Source organism: Panthera tigris, chromosome B3, assembly GCF_018350195.1.
Source record: "Panthera tigris isolate Pti1 chromosome B3, P.tigris_Pti1_mat1.1, whole genome shotgun sequence".
Classification (NCBI taxonomy): domain Eukaryota; kingdom Metazoa; phylum Chordata; class Mammalia; order Carnivora; family Felidae; genus Panthera; species Panthera tigris.
The window spans coordinates 3,188,087-3,207,350 of record NC_056665.1 but is presented as its reverse complement, the minus strand read 5'-3'; the positions used below and the strand labels follow the sequence as shown (position 1 = coordinate 3,207,350).

General features: G+C 41.4%; 1 protein-coding gene across 8 annotated transcripts in view; it reads left to right on the top strand.

Moving 5' to 3' along the window:
* The window catches only part of ADAMTSL3 (ADAMTS like 3), a 353,112-nt gene that overhangs the window by 313,296 nt on the left and 20,552 nt on the right, over positions 1-19,264 (top strand). For 5 of the 8 annotated variants that reach the window (XR_006218331.1, XR_006218332.1, XM_042987917.1 and 2 more), the window contains exons 24-25: positions 10,910-11,092; positions 14,638-14,754. Coding sequence is in view for 4 of the 8 variants with exons in the window: in XM_042987917.1 (XP_042843851.1) it covers positions 10,910-11,092; positions 14,638-14,754 (300 nt within the window). In the remaining 4 variants the exon portion in view is untranslated. Of the gene's footprint in view, positions 1-10,909; positions 11,093-13,143; positions 13,241-14,637; positions 14,755-19,264 lie in introns of those variants that run through there. The other 3 variants (XR_006218333.1, XR_006218334.1, XM_042987919.1) reach the window with 3 other exon arrangements.

Sequence of the window (19,264 nt, the reverse complement as noted above, 5' to 3'; positions counted from 1 at the left end):
GGGGTCTGTGTCTCCCTCTCTCTCTGCCTCTCCCCTGCTCACGATCTGTCTCTCTCTCAAAAATAAAGATTAAAAAAATTTTAATAAAAAAAGAAAAATGAGTTGAATAAATATATAAAAGGAAGGGTGAGTTGATGAATGAATGAATTGATCCCACACGTATCTCAGAGCCGAGGGGATAGTTTAGCATAGTCTCTTGCCATTACTCTTGTCCAGTTTGGAGCAGTATGGTCTAAGACCTTCAGGAAAACACAAATTTACTCCTGTGGTCTTGAGGCAGAAAAGTTGCCCTGCCTAATGTTACCATTTGAAATAGGAATAAAGTGTGTAAAAGACATCAGTCGTCGACAGCACTGAGGCTGAATGTCCATTTGGGCCTAGACGAGGCCACGAGGAATTTCTGCCCAGTAGAGCTCTGGGTCAGCCTCTGAGCTGATGCTGAGCGCAAATACGATGTTGGACAAGCATCAGGAAGCACACGAAGAGCGTCGGTTGTATCTAAAAAGTAAATGTTAGGGACGCCTGGGTGGCTCAGTCAGTTAAGTGTCCGACTTCGGCTCAGGTCAAGATCTCATGGTTTGTGAGTTCGATCCCCGCGTCGGGCTCTGTGATGACAGCTTGGAGCCTAGAGCCTACTTGGGATTCTATGTCTCTGGCTCTCTCTGCCTGTCCCCTGCTCACACTCTGTCTCTTTCTGTGTCAAAGATAAATAAACATTAAAAAATTTTAAAAAGAAGTAAATGTTAGTATAAGTGTTGTGTCTCCCCTTGCCCCCCCCCAAAATTCTAGAAAAACAAGATGAAATCAAAGAGAAATTTTAAAAAATAAAACTGTTAATTTGTTAGTTTATTTAACTGAAAGTTGCTGAGAGAGTAGATCTTAGATGTGCTTACCTCAAAAAAGAAATGGTAACTCTGTGACACGATGCAGGTGTTGGGTAATGAACGGGATGGTGGTAGTCATTTCGTAATCTACAGGTGCATCAAACCAATGTGTTGCACACCTTAAACATACACAATGTTCTGTGTCAATCATATCTCAGTAAAGCTGGGGGTAAAGCCACTAAAAGAGAGGCAGAAATAAAAATCATGCTGGAAAGAATGTTAAAAGCCAATCACAAATAAAGCCAACATTAGAAGCAGAAAATAAAATGCTCCAAATAAAATGAGGAAAATTCTGAGGCAAGCTCAGAATTTCTTGCAAAATGCAGAGAAAAAGAACAGAGAGCTAAAAACAATGCTACCTAGGGGAATGGGCATGGAAAAGAAAGACTAATAATCACATGATTGGTGTTCCTGAGCAAGAGAAGGAAAAGGAGTAGACACAGAATTTAAGACTTAAAGATAGACAGACAGCTGGACGGATAGATAGATGGATAGGTAGATAGATAGGTAGATGGGTGAATGGATGGATGGTTGGATGGAGAGAGATAGATATATGATTGATAGATACATAGATGATAGATAAATAGATAATTGACAGATTCATAAGTGATAGATGTATAGATAATTGATAGATTCATAGATGATAGATAGATAGATAGATAGATAGATAGATAGATAATTGATAGATTCAGAGATGATAGATGATAGGTAGATGATAAATAGATGATGGATAGATGAGAGAGAGGGATAGAGAGAGAAAAGGAGGAGAAGGAAGGAAGGGAGGGGAGAAAAAAAAAAGTTTTACTGAATGGAAGCAGTGACTATAGTTTGTAGATTAAATGCTCAGAGTGTTCCAGGCAGAACTGACGAGCAAGTAATACTATCTCTTGATCGTATCCTGGCAAAGTCTTTGAAAATTTTAGATCACAGAATCCTGCAGGAATCCAAAAAGAAAAAAAGAAATAACGACAACAGATTACCTAAAAGGGAATAAAAAAATAGGCCTGCCTCGGACTTCTTCAAACTATGAAAGCCCCACGTGACAAGGGTCGGCATGAGCGGTGTGGAGGAAATCGCATTACGGCACTCCAGTTCTGTGGCCAGCTGAGCTGTTTCTTAGTGAGGAGAAGAGAAGACATTCCTACACACTCCAGGATTCATAATCTGTCCTACCCACTGACCTTCCTATCTTTGTGGGAAAAATACTCCCAAAAGCCTGCCCTGTCAAGCAAGACATGAAGCTTAATTATGATCATGGAGACATTGGAATATTAAGGGAGTCATAATAAACATTGAAACAACTTAAATATAGAATTTAAGAATTTATTTTAGTGACTTAAAAATAGATTGCAAATCTATGGGGCGCCTGGGTGGCTCAGTCAGTTAAGCGTCCGACTTCAGCTCTGGTCATGATCTCGTAGTTCGTGAGTTTGAGCCCCACATCAGGCTCTGTGCTGACAGCTCAGAGCCTGGAGCCTGCTTCGGATTCTGTCTCCGTCCCTCTCTGCCCCTCCCCCATATTGATGTTCTGTCTCCCTCTCTCTCAAATATAAATAAACGTTAAAAATTTTTTAAAAATAGATGGCAAATCTCAAAAAAAATTTAAAGAAGATATATGATGAAAAATAAAAATGTAAAATGATCAGAATTTCAATCCTATATTCTATCAGAAGAAAGAAAGGACGAAGAGGAAGGAAAACTTCACGTTTTCTCATCCTAGAAGGAAAATTGGAGATCTGGGAGATATGGTTTGAATTTTTTCAACTTTTTAAAATTTGAAGGTAGGTGAGGCATTCAGCAGACATCATAGGATGAAAAGTCTTGCTCTCACCTCTGTTCCTGCCCCCTTTGCACCTGTGCCAGGGTATCAACTTTGTTAGATTCTTCTGTCTCTTTGCAAAGATTCTCTATGCAAGCACGAAGACTTATTTTTTCCTCTTTTTTATGTAAAAGCCTATTCAACACAGCATTCTACACCTTGCAGTTTTCAGTTGAGAACATTTCTTTTTTTAAAAAGTGTTATTGAAATATGATTGAGATACAAAAAATTGTGTATGCCTAATATACACAATTTGATGAGGTTGGATACATGCATATACCCATTAACCATCATCCCAGTCAAGGTAATCCACATATCCGTCACCTCCAAAACTTAACTTGTATACTCCTTTTTTGTGATCAGTTGGCCATATTTGCATGGGTCTAATTCTGGGCTCTTTATTCTGTTACATTGGTCTATGTGCCTGTTAGTTTTTTAAAAAATTTTAATGTTTATTTATTTTTGAGAGAGAGAGAGGGTAAGTGAGGGAGGGACAGAAAAAGAGAGAGACAGAATCTGAAGCAGGCTCTTTGCTGCCATGCAAAGCCCAATGTGGGGCTCAAATCCACGTACTGTGAGATCATGACCTGAGCCAAAGTCAGATGCTCAACTGTCTGAGCCACCTCAGGCACCCCTATGTCCCTGTTTTTTTTTTTTAATTTTTTTTTTAACGTTTATTTTTGAGACAGAGAGAGACAGAGCATGAATGGTGGAGGGGCAGACAGAGAGGGAGACACAGAATCAGAAGCATGCTCCAGGCTCTGAGCCATCAGCCCAGAGCCCGACGCGGGTCTTGAACTCACGGACCGTGAGATCGTGACCTGAGCTGAAGTCGGATGCTTAACCGACTGAGCCACCCAGGCACCCCGCTATGTCCCTGTTTTTAATGCCAGTACCATTCTGTTTTGATTGCTATAGCTTTGTAATATATTTTGAAATCAGGAAGTGTGATACCTTTAGCTTTGTTCTTTTTCTCTTAATATTGCTTTGGCTCTTTGGTGCCTTCATTGGTTCCATATGAATTTTAGGATTGTTTTCTCTATTTCTGTAAAAAAAAAATGCCATTGGAATTTTGATGGGTATAGCATCGAACCTGTAGATTGCTTTGTGTAGTATGGAAGTTTTAAATATTAAGTCTTCCTGTCCATGAAAATGGGATGCCTTTCCATTTATTTGTATCTTCTTTACTTATTTGCATGGATGCTTTGTACTTATCTCTGTGTACATCTTCCGCCTTCTATGTTAAGTTTATTTCTAAGTTTGTATTCTTTCTGATGCTATTATAAATGAGATTATTTTCTCCATTTCCTTTTTAGATATTTCATTGTTAGTGTACAGAAATGCAACTAATTTTTGTATGTTAATTTTGTACCCTTCAACCTTACTGATTTTGTTTATTTGGGGTGTGTGTGTGTGTGTGTGTGTGTGTGTGTGTGTGTAGTCTTTAGGGTTTTTTACATAAAAGGTTATGTCATCTGAAAGCAGAAATAATTTTACTTTCTTCCGACCCAATGCCTTTAATTTCTTCTTCTTGCCTAAGTACTCTGAGTAGGGCTCCCAGAACCATTTTGAATATAGGTTTCAAGAGTGGGCATATTTGTTTTTCTTTCTGATCTTAGAGGAAAAGCTTTCACTTTTTCATCATTGAATATGATAAGGGGATAAGCTATGACCTTATCATATATGGATTTTATTATGTTGAAGTAAGTTCCTGCAATATCTAATTTGTTGAGGTTTTTTACCATGAAAAGAGTGTTAGATTTTGCTGAATACTTTTTCTGCATTTATTGAGATGATTATGCGTTTTTTATCCTTCATTCTGTTCATACGATCTGTATCACATTAATTAAGTTGCATGTATCTCAGGGATAAATCCCGCTTGGTGATGTTATAAGATCCTTTTAATGTGTTATTGAATTCAGTTTGCTGGTATTTTTTTGAAGATTTTTACATCTGTGTTCATCAGGAATGTTGGCCTGTTGTTTTCTTTTCTTGTAGTGTTTTTGTCTGCCTTTGGTATCAGGGCAATGTTGGCCTCATAAAATGAGTTTAGAAGTGTTTCTTCCTAGGGGCACCTGGGTGACTCAATTGGTTGAGTGTCCACCTTCGGCTCAGGTCGTGATCTCACAGTTTGTGAGTTTGAGCCCTGCATTGGGTTCTCTGCTGTCAGCGCAGAGCCTACTTCAGATCCTTTGTCCCCCTCTCTTTCTACCCCACTAAAAAATAAAAAATAAACATTAAAAAAGAAGTGTTTCTTCCTCTTAAATGTTTCAGAAGAATTTGGAAGGATTGTATTAAATCTTCTTTAACGGTTTGGTATAATTCATCAGTGAAGCCATCTGGTCTTGGACTTTTGTTTGTTGGGAGGCCTCAGATTACTGATTCAGTTTCCTTATACATTATTCACACCTGTTGAAGTTGTCTGTTTCTTCATGATTCAGTCTTGGTAGTTTGTATGTTTCTATGAATGTATCATTTCCTCTAGGTTTGGTGTATAATTATTCAAATTATGAATAATTTGTGATCCTTTTGGTTTCTGTGTCATCAGTTTTCATGTCTCCTTTTTCATTTTTTATCTTACTTATTTGAACCCTTTTATTATTTTTAGTAAGGATGGATAAGGGTTTGTCAGCTTACTTTCTTTTTTCAAAAACAACTCTTATTTTTGTTAATATTTTCTATTGGTTTTCTATTCCTTATTTTGCCTACTTGTGCTCCAATGCCTGTGTTTTTTTATCTTCCTTCTGCTAATGTTGGGCTTAGTTTGTTGTTCTTTTTCTAGGTCCTTGAAGGATAAAGTTAGGTAGTTTGAGATATTTCTTCTTTTTAAAAATTTTTTAATGTTTATTTATTATTGAGAGAGAGCACGTGCAAACAGGGAAGGGGTAGAAAGAGAGGGAGACAGAATCCAAAGCAGGCTCCAGGCTCTGAACTGTCAGCACAGAGTCCAACATGGGGCTTGAACTCAAAAACAGCGAGATCACGGCCTGAGCTTAAGTCGGATGCTTAACCGACTGAGCCACCCAGGTGCCCCAGATCTTTCTTCTTTTGTAATGCAGGCATTTATTGCTATAAACTTCCTTCCTACTACTGCTTTTCTTGCATCCCACAGATTTTGTTAGTCCTATGTTTATTTTCTTTCATATTAGGTATTTTCTAATTTCCCTTTTGATTTCTTCTTTGACAATGGTTGCTCAAGAGCATCTGGGTTAATTTCCACATGTTTGAATTTTCCAATTCTCCTTCTGGTACCAATTCCTAGTTTTTTTCCAGCGTGGTTAGAAAAGATACTTGGTGTGGTTTCAATCTTCTTAAATTTGTTAAGACTTGTATTCTGGCCTAACATGTGATCTGTCTTGAAGAATGTTTCATGTACACTTGAGAAGAATGTATATTCTGCTATTGTTGGGTAGAATACTCTGTGTCTTTCTGATAGGTCCATTTGCTTAATAGTGTAGTTCAAGTCTACTGTTTCCTTGTTAATTTTCTGTCTGGAAATCCTATCCATTGTTGAAAGTGGGATATTGAAGTCCTCTACTATTACTGTATTGCTATCTATTTCTCTTTACAGATCTGTCAATGTTTGCCTTGCATATTTAGGTGCTCTGATATTGGATGCATAAATATTTGTAGTTATTATAGCTTCCTGATGAATTGACCCTGTTATCACTATATACTGACCTTTGTATCTTATAGCAGTTTTTGACTTAATGTTGTCTAATATAAGTACAGACACCCTGCTCTCATTCGGTTACCATTTACATGGAATATCTTTTTCCATTCCTTCACTTTCAGTCAATGTGTATCTGTAATTCTAAAGAGAGTCTCTTTCAGGCAGCATATGGTTAGAGCTTCTCTTTAAATCAATTCAGCCACTGTGCCTTTTGGTTGAAGAGTTTAATCCATTTACATTTAAAGTAATTATTGATAGGTAAGGACTTAGAATTGCCATTTTGTTAATTGTTTTTCTGTCTTATTTGTGGTTCTTTTGTCTCTCTTTTCCTCTATGTCCAACTTCCTTTATGATTTGCTGATTTATTAATACTGGCATGCTTTGCTTTTCATTTTTCTTTTCTTTTTCTTTTGTGTATCTACTAAAGGTATATTTGGTGTGTGATTACTGTGAGGGGTTACATAAAACATCTAATAGTTATAATTGATTATTTTAAGGTGATAACAATGTAACTTCAATCTAATACAAAAAACTCTACACTTTTACCTCTCTGTCTTCCTACTTTATGTTACTGATGTCACACTTTACATGTTTTTACATTGAGTATTCTTTTAAAAAAATTTTTTTTAACGTTTATTTATTTTCGAGACAGACAGAGACAGAGCATGAACGGGGGAGGGTCAGAGAGAGGGGGACACAGAATCTGAAACAGGCTCCAGGCTCCGAGCTGTCAGCACAGAGCCCGACGCGGGGCTCGAACCCACGGACCACGAGATCATGACCTGAGCCGAAGTCGGCCACTTAACCAACTGAGCCACCCAGGCGCCCCTACATTGAGTATTCTTAACAAATTTTCATATTCGAAGTCTTACTTCTTTTTGTCTTTTATTTCTTTTGCTTTTAATAATCTATTTATTTAAAATATCCCAGAGTATCACAAAATAAGTACATCTTTATTATATTCTTATGTTCACCTAATACATTCAACAGCATATAAAAATAATTATTCACCATGATCAAGTGGGATTCATTCCTGGGCTGCAGGGCTGGTTCAATATTCACAAATCAATCAGTGTGAGACATCACATTAATAAAAGAAAAGATAAGAACCATATGATCCTGTCTATTAATACAGAAAAAGCATTTGACAAAATTCAGCATCCTTTCTTAATAAAAACCCTCGAGAAAGTTGGGATAGAAGGAACATACTTAAACATCATAAAAGCCATTTATTAAAAGCCCACAGCTAATATCATCCTCAATGGGGAAAAACTGAGAGCTTTCCCCCTGAGATCAGGAACGCGACAGGAATGTCCACTCTCACCGCTGTTGTTTAACATAGTGTTGGAAGTGCTAGCATCAGCAATCAGACAACAAAAGGAAATCAAAGGCATCAAAATTGGCAAAGATGAAGTCAAGCTTTCACTTTTTGCAGATGACGTGATATTATACATGGAAAACCCGATAGACTCCACCAAACGTCTGCTAGAACTGGTACATGAATTCAGCAAAGTCGCAGGATACAAAATCAATGTACAGAAATCAGTTGTATTCTTATACACTAATAATGAAGCAACAGAAAGACAAATAAAGAAACTGATCCCATTCACAATTGCACCAAGAAGCATAAAATACCTAGGAATAAACCTAACCAAAGATGTAAAAGATCTGTATGCTGAAAACTATAGAAAGCTTATGAAGGAAATTGAAGAAGATACAAAGAAATGGAAAAACATTCTGTGCTCATGGGTTGGAAGAATAAATATTGTCAAAATGTCAATACTACCCAAAGCTATCTACACATTCAATGCAATCCCAATCAAAATTGCACCAGCATTCCTCTCGAAGCTAGAACAAGCAATCCTAAAATTCATATGGAATCACAAAAGGCCCCGAATATCCAAAGTAATATTGAAGAAGACCAAAGCGGGAGGCATCACAATCCCAGACTTTAGCCTCTACTACAAAGCTGTCATCATCAAGACAGCATGGTACTGGCACAAAAACAGACACAGAGGCCAATGGAATAGAGCAGAGACTCCAGAATTGGACCCACAAAAGTATGGCCAGCTAATCCTTGACAAAGCAGGAAAGAATGTCCAATGGAAAAAAGACATCTCTTTAACAAATGGTGCTGGGAGAACTGGACAGCAACATGCAGAAGAATGAAACTAGACCACTTTCTTACACCATTCTTTTTGTCTTTTAACTTTTATATTGGAGTTAAGAGTGATTTATACAGACCCATGACAGTATTAGAGTGTTCTATATTTGTGTATATATTTAGCTTTTCTGGTGAGTTTATACTTTCATATGCTTTTGTGTTTTTGTTTTGTGTCCTTTCATTTCAACTTGCAGAACTCTCCAGCATTTTTTATGAGGCAGGTCTGATGATGATGAACTCACTCGACTTTCATTTGTCTGGAAAAGTCTTTATTTTTCTTTCATTTCCAAAGGACATTTTTTGCTGGGTATATTATTGGTTGACTGTTTTTTGTTCTTTCGGTAATTTTGTGTATGTCAATATTTCATTACACTGATGTACTACAAGTTAGTTAATGGGTCCCTGTTGGGTATGTGACTTGTTTCCAATCTTTTTTTTTTTTTTAATTTTTTTTTCAACGTTTTTTATTTTTATTTTTGGGACAGAGAGAGACAGAGCATGAACGGGGGAGGGGCAGAGAGAGAGGGAGACACAGAATCGGAAACAGGCTCCAGGCTCCGAGCCATCAGCCCAGAGCCTGACGCGGGGCTCGAACTCACGGACCGCGAGATCGTGACCTGGCTGAAGTCAGACGCTTAACCGACTGCGCCACCCAGGCGCCCCTGTTTCCAATCTTTTGCTTTTATATAACTGCATAAATACAGCATTTTTTATGCAGGTATGTTGATAGCATTAATTCCCAGAAAGGGGGATTATGAGATTCAAGGATCAATGTGATTGTAATGTTGAAAGATCTGGTCAAATTAATGCCAACTAGTTTTTTTTTTTTTTTTAAGTAAATTGTAACATTATTGGAACTTTAAACACAGCGTTTAGTTTCCACTTTACAAGACAAAAGGGAACAAAGAAAGGATAAGCAAAAGTCAAAGGCCCATAAAATCAGAAGGTCTAGAACAATGACAATGTAAACCTAAACATATGTGTAATCACAATAAATTGCTAATGGGGTTAATGCTGCAAAGGCTCTTAGATTGGGTTTCCAAATAAAACCTAATGATATACATTTACACGAGACATTGCTGGAATAGAATCATACAGAAAGTTGTAAAAATTGGACAAAAGTATATTAGGTAGAAGAAAACAAAATAACCAAGAATCATAATAGTAAAATCACACAAGATAGGATTTAAGACCCTAAAAAAGGATAAAAAGACATCCATTTAAAAAAAAAAGTAAAATCCACAGTGTGGAGTCAACATGAACTGTCATGTGCTGGATAAGACATAATACATAACAACAAAAATGGGGAAAACATAAAAAATGTGGTAAATATAGTAGACGGGAGCGCTTTTTCTGGACGTGAGCTCTCAAGGAGAAGCAGGTTAATAAGGACACATACTAAAAGAAGGTGATAAAATTTCATTATTGTAAATATTTGAACTTTACACCCTAAAAAGAAATAGCATACTTTCTTTTCAAGTATGCATAGAACATTTGCCAAAAAAAAAAAAAAATGATTGTATGTTAGGCCATAAATGTGCCTTAGAGATTTCAAGAAACAGTTGTACAGATTACCTTTTCTTTTTTTTTTTTTATTTTTTTAAATGTTTATTTATTTTTGACAGAGAGAGAGAGCGCGCGCGCGCGCACACACACACACACACACACACACACACACACACACACACATATATGAGCAGGGGAGGGGCAGAGAGAGAGGGAGACACAGAATCCGAAGCAGGCTCCAGGCTCTGAGCCGTCAGCACAGAGCCTGACGCGGGGCTCGATCCCACGAACCGTGAGATCATGAGCTGAAGTTGGGCGCTTAACCGACTGAGCCGCCCAGGCGCCCCTCCCTAAAGATTTCATACTTTTTTTTCTAAAGGAGGAGCATTTTGTTGGCTGCGTGCAGCAAACAACTTAAAGATTCACATTAGTATTTTTGTTTTCCGGAGACTCCTCTGTGTTAACCCACCCCTGGGAATGTCTCTCTCTGTCTCTACCTCCAGCTCCACCAACCCCTCTTCTCCCACCACCCCACTCACCGTCACATTTCTTTCCTTTCCTGATACAGAGCAATCCCGCCCTCTTCGGCTCCCATTGAGTCGCATCCATAAACCAGTCAGGTACACAGTAGCCCAAAGCCCTTTGCTTTAACAGGACCCCCTCCCTGCCGCGGAGGAGCTCCAGACCTAGAAATAAACAGCCATCTCTCCAGACCTAGAAATAAATAGCCATCTCTCGTACTTTATGTAATTCAGCCCGTTCGCTGCCGTGCGGTCAGAATGCTAAACAGTATCTGTCCTGTGGTTCTGTGGCCCTGTTCTTAAAGGAATTTGCTTTTTGTCATATTTGTTTTTATTCCAAAGGTGTCCCTCAGCCTAATATAACTTGGTTGAAGAGAGGAGGACCTCTGAGTGACAATATTTCCTTGCTTTTCAATGGATCCCTGTTGTTGCAGAACGTTTCCCTTGAAAATGAAGGAACCTATGTCTGCACAGCCACCAATGCTCTAGGAAAAGCTACGGCAGCATCTACACTCCACCTGCTGGGTAAGTGTCGGGTGCTTCTGGTTCAAGTGCTTCCTGTCATACGTACAGAGCAGGGCCCGGTTTCTTCTGTCCTGGAGTCGCGGAGTAAACGGGATGGACGTTAAGTGGTTGTAACCCTGGCTTGCCTCTGCCCGCTCACACGCTGCTCACTGCATCTCGCACTTTGTCTTACAGTTCTTCTCTTAGAAGGCTGTCACTTTCCTGCTGCTCCTTCTCTGCCCAAGAGCCTACCGTGGCACACAGTTTTCTGCCCAGAATCCAGACCCTTCGCGTTCTGCCTGTGTATTTGCTCATCTGCTGACCCGACCCCCCTTCCAGGCCAGCAGCGAGCTCTGTTCTAGTCGGTGTGGTTTCCTGCGCCATGATCCGATGGAACCCCCCCACCCACACGTGGTTTCCCTGGAAGTACGGCTTCCGGGAGCACTGCTCTCCCAGGAAGAGGTGTCCGCCACTGCCTTTCTCACTGGATAGATGCAGGGCCAACTTCTGTCACTTACACAGGGATTCCTGTCTCCTGTGTGACTCTGATTTCATTTGACCTCTTTTGCCTGGTCTTACCGTTTGGTGTCTGATTAAGTCCTAACACACGTTGCTCTCCAACTGTTTCCTCTTTCATTTACGTTTCCTCAATTAAATTGCAGGTCCTTTCATGATAGAGACCATGTCTGATATCTTATCTTTGCAGCCCTGAGGATATAATATAGTCTGGGGGCGCACAGTAGGTTCTCAGTAAATCCGGATCACTTGAGTCTTAAGACACCTTACCATGGGGTGCATGTTGTAATTTGGAGATGCTCATCACAACGCGCCCCTCGACACAGGATGACAATTGGGGATGATATCTGGAGTTCATTCCCTTCCCCTGCGTTCATCTCTTTTGTTTCTCAAATTCCACATGGGAGTTGAATCGTGGTATTTGTCTTTCTCTGACCGACTTATTTCGCTCAGCATAATACACGTTGTTGCAAATGGCATGATTGCATTCTTTTTGATCCCCGAGTAACGGAAGGAAAAATAAGATACAGACAGAGGGGGAGGCAAACCATAAGAGACCTTTAAATTTTTTTTTTTAACGTTTATTTATTTTTGAGACAGAGACAGAGCATGAACGGGGGAGGGTCAGAGAGAGAGGGAGACACAGAATCTGAAGCAGGCTCCAGGCTCCGAGCTGTCAGCACAGAGCCCGACGCGGGGCTTGAACTCACAGACCGTGAGATCATGACCTGAGCTGAAGTCAGCCGCTCAACCGACTGAGCCACCCAGGCGCCCCCATAAGAGACCTTTAAAGACAGAGAACAAACGGAGGGCTGCTGGAGAGGAGGTGGGTGGGGGATGGGCTAGATGGGGGATGGGCATTGAGGAGGGCACTTGTTGGGAGGAGCACTGGTTGTTGGATGGAAGCGAGGAGCCACTGGGTTCTTCTCCCGAAACAAATACTACACTGTATGTCATCTACTTTGAGTTTAAATAAATAAATTAAAAATATATATTTGGAGTTCAACGAATTCTTGTCACCAAAATGGGCTTTAAATTGTTGAGATCCGGGGTGCCTGGGTAGCTCCATTGGTTTAGCACTGACTCGAGCTCAGGTCATGATCTCGCGGTTCGTGAGTCCGAGCCCCGCGTCGGGCTCTGTGCCGACAGCTCGGAGCCTGGAGCCTGCTTCAGATTCTGCGTCTCCCTCTCTCTCTCTTCCCCTCCCCTGCTCACACTCTGTCCCTCAAAAATAAATAAACATTTAGGGGAGCCTGGGTGGCTCAGTCGGTGAAGCGTCCGACTTCGGCTCAGGTCACGATCTCGCGGTCCGTGAGTCCGAGCCCCACGTCGGGCTCCGTGCCCACGGCTCAGGGCCTGGAGCCTGCTTCGGATTCTGTGTCTCCCTCTCTCTCTGACCCTCCCCTGTTCATGCACTGTCTCTCTCTGTCTCAAAAATAAATAAATAAATAAATAAATAAATAAATAAATAAATAAAATAAAATAAAATAAAAATAAAAAAATTTAAACTGTTGAGGTTTTAGGACTCAATGAATAATACTCCTCTCTCCTGCCAGGGTTTGGAGCCAAGTGAGAGTTGCTCACAGAAGTCAGATGGACTTTAGGGATCATTCGATAATCCTGTCTGTAGCTCCAGCACCTACCACAGGTGTCGTAAGTGCTAAACACGCGTTGCACAAATGAATGGAATTGAGTCATTGGCGGACGTGGTATGAGATCACAACAGGTTCCACTGCTGAACCAAGAGGATGATGGGAAAGAACCTCCCGCATGGTGTTTCTCGTTGGCAGTTCGAGGAGTCCAGGGTCATAATAGGTGGGAGGTGCCCATGTGGGGATTGGAACCACTGTCGGGCACGAAGCACTTGGATGTTCAGTCACTCCTCTGACACAGTAGCACAGGGTTGGGGCAGTCATTTTTATTTTTTTTTCTTTCTTTTTTTTGGGGGGGCGGCGGTCATTTTTAATCCTGGTACATACATGAGGAGACCCAAGAAACTCACAGAAAGTTTTCCTAAAGCCCAAATATATATCCTTCTCTTTTATTTTATTTTTTTAGATTTCCTAATATTTATTTATTTTTGAGAGGCATAGAATTCAAGCAGGGGAGGGGCAGATGGAGACAGAGAACCTGCTTCCATGTTCTGAACTGTCATCACAGAGCCCGACGTGGGTCTCAGACTCATGGACCGTGAGATCATGGCCTTGGCTGAAGTCGGACGCTTAACTGACTGAGCCACCCAGGCGCCCCTATAGCCTTCTCTTTGAGCATTCTTCATACTACCCCTCTTGGACTGGCCGTGCTGATCAGGAAGGCACTGGTGTACCTCCCTGTGGCCCTTCCCAAAGACCTCTGTGGTCTTCTTGGATCTTGGAATGGAAGATTCTCAACCGATGGGCTTGACCAAGCCTGCCTGATTGCCGAATGCGTTCCCCATGCTCTGAGAAGCGCCAGCCTTATCCCTCACTTCTGCTCCTCTCCACTCCTGAACCTGCATGGCTGCCTCAGCTCCGCCCTGCACACCTCTTCCCTTAGGGGTTCCTCCTGCCAAGCAGCTCATGACTTAGCTGAGGAATCAAGAACATCTTACATTGCCAATACATGGCGTCCCTCTGCCACCCTGCCCTCATGCTCGAGTTTCACTGCCTTTCAGAAAGGCCGTCTCCCCCATGTGAAGTCCCCTATAAAACGTCACCCATTCTCCTGCTGCTGAGGTGTCCCTTAAGAGGAGGGGTTTTGCTGTTCTTAGATGCTTCTTCCAGCCCCTTTCGGCATTAGGGGGACTCCATTTTTTCCATCGTCTTAGGCTATAAACCCTGAAAACATGCAGACACCACGTTTTAGCACAGCTGTTCTAACTGAACACCGATAGCACCCCACACACCCCCACAGAACCCCCAGATTTGTGTGGGCCTGAGCATCCGGGACAGAACATTTCATCGGCAGGAGCTGACTTCCTAGCGGCTGTCTTCTTTAAGAACACCCGAGCTGGAGTAAGAGGCAGATAATGTTTAACTGGTAAACAAGTGCTCCTTCTTTCTCTCTTTCAGAACAAAGACGGTTGGACAGTAAAAGTGGATTTCCCAAGGACCAGAAAAAGCATAGGCTCCAGGCATCTGACACAGAAACCAGCAGCAGTGACCCAACAGGAGAAGCCCTACCTTCAGGTCGGAGATTTTGACTTCTTGAGGATTTGCCATTCGAGAGGCATGTGCGAGGAAAAGGATTTAGCTACAGGAGGCTCCGTATCTTGCCCTTCTCGATAAGTAAAATTATTCCTAGGCACTTGGCCGGCTTTTCCCTTGCCCTCAGGCTTCTGTAGCTCAACTCGTTCCTTCCATATCGAAACAGTTTTGAAAAAGAAATCGCTCCCGAGGAAGCCCGCGGGGCTCATGTCCCAAATGTGCATCGTTACTTGTGATAAAACAGGTGTTGGTTTTCCAGTTTCTAAACGGTGGCCAACTTGGTAAAATATTCACAGAGGGGAGATTTGCTAGGAATTCTGGAAATGATTCCTTCGTTCTTCTCTTTTTATAAATTCTTCCCTAGACTTACTAACTTTGTTAGGCATCGGTGTTCGGTCAGGAGAACCTGATCTCAGTATTCCAAGCTTGCAAAACTCTTCAGGAGGCCAAGAGAGAGAGGAAGGTTAAGAAAGTCAGAAATTCCGAAAGCACAGAAGACCAGTACTGATGATCTCAGAGTCTTGTAGCTCAAAAATGGGTAAATCACAGAAGGACACAGAGAAGCTCCTGTTATACTTCATGCTTTAGTTTCTACAGGAACAGTACTGGCTGCGTCATTTCACCCTTTTAAATCTTGAACGAGTGCCTCTCCTTTGCAGAAAGTATCCCAAAGAATAACTGTGTACATAGGGATTCTAAGAATGTAGTTCCCAGGCTCCCACCTTCTCGGATGCAGGAAGGGCCTGGAAGAAGAGAATAGTGCTGGGCCACCCATCAAACAGGCCAGCTCACGTTATTCATGTTATTTATGACATCATTCTCCAGGAGTATTTATATATTCTTCTCGTCTTTCAGGAATACTACTACCATTAGGAAATGCACTATTATCCATTTATGCAACATTTGTCTTAGTCTGTTTGAGCTGCTATAACAAAAACCACAGACCGGGTGGCTCATAAGCAACAGACATCTATTTCTTACAGTTCTGGAGGCTGGGAAGTCCAAGATCAAGGCACCCGCAGATCTGATGTCTGGTGAGGACTTCCTGGTTCACAGCCATCTTTTCACTGTGTCCTCCCATGGCAGAAGGAGTGAAGAAGCTCCCTGGGGTCTTTTTTATAAGGACTCTAGTCCCAATCACGGGGGCTCCTCCCTCATGACCCCATCCCCTCCCGTAGGCCCCCCCTCCTATGACCATCACATTGGATGTTAGGGTTTGTCATCTGAGTTTGGGGGAGATACACACATTCAGTCTACAGAAACATTCTGCAAGTGTCTGCCCAGTGCTGGGGGAAAGAGGACTCTTCCCCTGGGAAAGCTCTTGCCAGGCTGGGGGAAAGAAAGGACCTAGCCCCTGGGAAGCTCACAGTTTGAAGAGGGAGGCAGTCATGTGAACAGGTGTCCTGAAGCGGTGTGACAAGTACTCTAATAGAAGGATGGCCAGGTCCACTGGCAGCACTGAGGAAGGGGCCCTGACTCTCTCTGGAGGAGACAACCAAGTCCTCACACAGGCCTCAGGGCTTGTTCTGGGAAGAGGAAGGACAGCATTCCAGGCAGAGGCACGGGAGGTGCAAAGGCAGATGGGGTTCCATGCAGAAGGGCACATGAGCCTAAGGAACTCCCTCGAATCAATTACTTTAAAAATTGGATATCATGATTCTGAAACCACTGGGACAGTTGAAGCCTTTGGAATATTTCAACATTGGCCTAACCAATGGCGCCTATCTCATTTGACCACCTGCTACACACACATACCTACACACACATACACAAATACACATCCACATATTCACCAACTGGAATATGCCAGCCCTTCGGTGGATCCCTACTTCAGCGCTTCAAAGAGACTCATTTATTAATTTAACGAAGACTGGTTGAGCACCTAATACATAACGTGCCCTGTCCTGGTGGTGAACAGGACAGAAGAGCTCCCCGTGGAGTTGGTGCTCTAGTCAGGGAGGCAGACGACGAACAAGGAAACACACACATAAGATATTTCTCTGTGGTGAGTGCTATGAAGGAAACAAAATAGGATGATAGCACAGCAATTGCACATGGCCATTTTGGTGAAGAAAGTCAGGACCAGCCTCCCAAGGAGGTGATAGTTGAGCCCAGGTCTAGATGATGACATAGAGCCATTCATGCATAGGGATGAAGGAAGAGCCTCTCCCGCGGAGGGAAGTGAGCGCAAAGACCATTAACTGGGAACAAGCTTAATGTGGTCAGGAAACACAAAGAGGGATGCCTGGGCAGCTCAGTCAGTTAAGTGTCGAACTTCGGCTCAGGTCATGATCTCGCTGTTCGTGAGTTCGAGCCCCTAGTCGGGCTCAGTGCTGACAGCTCAGAGCCTGGAGCCTGCTTCGGATTCTGTGTCTCCCTCTCTCTCTGCCCTTCCCTCACTCGTGCTCTTTTCTCTCTCAAAAAATAAACATTAAAAAAAACTTTAAAAAGAAAAGAAACACAAAGAAAACTCACATGATGCAGACACAGGTTGGGGGCAGAGGAAAAGGTGGATGAAACGAAGTTGGAGGGTTGCTGAGGACCAAATCATTCAGGGCTTTTAAGGTCAAGGTAAAGACTAGAATTTATTCCTGTTTTCCCAGCACCATTTGTTGAAGAGACTATCTTTTCCTCATTGTATATTCTGTCCTCCTTTGATCCTGATGTCTGTTTATGTGCCAGTACCTTACACACAAAGGATGAAACCGGACTATATATACATTTACATATACATATACATATACATATACATATACATATACATATACATGCTGTATATGTAAACAGCATATACAAAAATAAACTCAAAATGGATTAAAGATCTAAATGTGAGACCTGAAATGATAAAAATCCTAGAAGAGAGCACAGGTAGTAATATCTCTGACATTGGTCATAAAAACATTTTCCTAGATGTGTATTCTCAGAAAAGGGAAACCAAAGCAAAAATAAACAAATTGAACTACATCAAGAGAAAAAGCTTCTGCACAGGGAAGGAAACAATCACCAAAACTAAAGACAGCCTACTGAACAGGAGACATACCTGATAAGGGGTATTATGCAAAATACATGAAGAACGTAGGCAGCTCAACATCAAAATAACCTATAGTCTGCCTAAAATGGGAAGAGGACCTGAACAGACATTTTTCCAAGGAAGACATACAAATGGCCAACAGACACATGAGAAGATGTTCAACATCACTCATTATTAGGGAAATGCAAATCAAAACCATGATGAGATATCACCTCATACCTGTCAGAACAGCTAGGATCAAAAAGACAAGAAAACAGCAAGTGTTGGTGAGGATGTGGAGAAAATGGAACCCTTGGGCACCATTGGTGCGAACATTGGTAAATTGGTGCAGCTGCTGTGGAAAACACTATGGAGGTTTCTCAAAAGCTTAAAAATAGAACTACCAGATGGCCTAGTAATTCCACTATTGGGTATTTAGCCAAAGAAAATGAAAACACTAATTTGAAAAGGTATACGCACCCCTGTGTTTATAGCAGCGTTATTTAACAATAGCCAAGATAGGGAAGCAATCCAAGTGTCCATCGGTAGATGAATGGATAAAGAAGATTTGGTGTATATATACACAATGGAGTATTAGCCATAAAAAAACACAAAATCTCGCCACTTGCAACAACATGGATGGATCTAGAGGGTATAACGCAAAGGGAAATAAGTCAGAGAAAGACAAAACCATATGATCTCACTCACGTATAGAATTTAAGAAACATAAACAAAGGAAAAAAGAGATTAAAAAAACACTCTTAAATACAGAAAACTAACTGATGGTGGCCAGAGGGGAGGTGAGTGAGGGGATGGGTGAAATAGGTGATGAAGATTGAGTACATTTATCTTGATGAGCACTGAATAGTGTACAGAACTGTTGAATCACTAGATTGTACACCTGAAACTATTGTAACACTGTGTTAATTATACTTCAATTTAAAAAAATTCTAGAGCTTATTCCTAAAACACACGAAGCTATTGAGAAGTCTTACATGAGAGTGAATGTGATCTTTTCAAATGCTCTTGTATCCGAAATCATTAACCGTAAACCAAAAAACAATGATCAATTGGAACCTCATCAAGATTATTAAAATCTGGTCATCAAGGACACCATTAAGAATACGGATAAGTCATAGACTGGGAAGAAAGATTGGCAGAACGTATGTCTGATGAGGAATTCCCATCTAGAATATATAAAGAACTCCTACAAGATAATCATGAACCCTCCCATCCCCAAAAGAGACAATGGGCAAAACACTTGCACAGACGGTTCACAAAAGAAGATATACAGTGGCATGGAAACACAGGGAAATGACAATTAAAACCACTACTGGAAGAGTGAAAACAAAAACACCGACAGTGCCAGATTTTGGCAAGGATGTGAAGCTGCCGAAACTCTTATACATTGGTGGTCAGTACGTAATCTGGTACAACCCCTCTGCAAAACCGTGTTGGTGCTTCCTGATAAAGCTAACCACA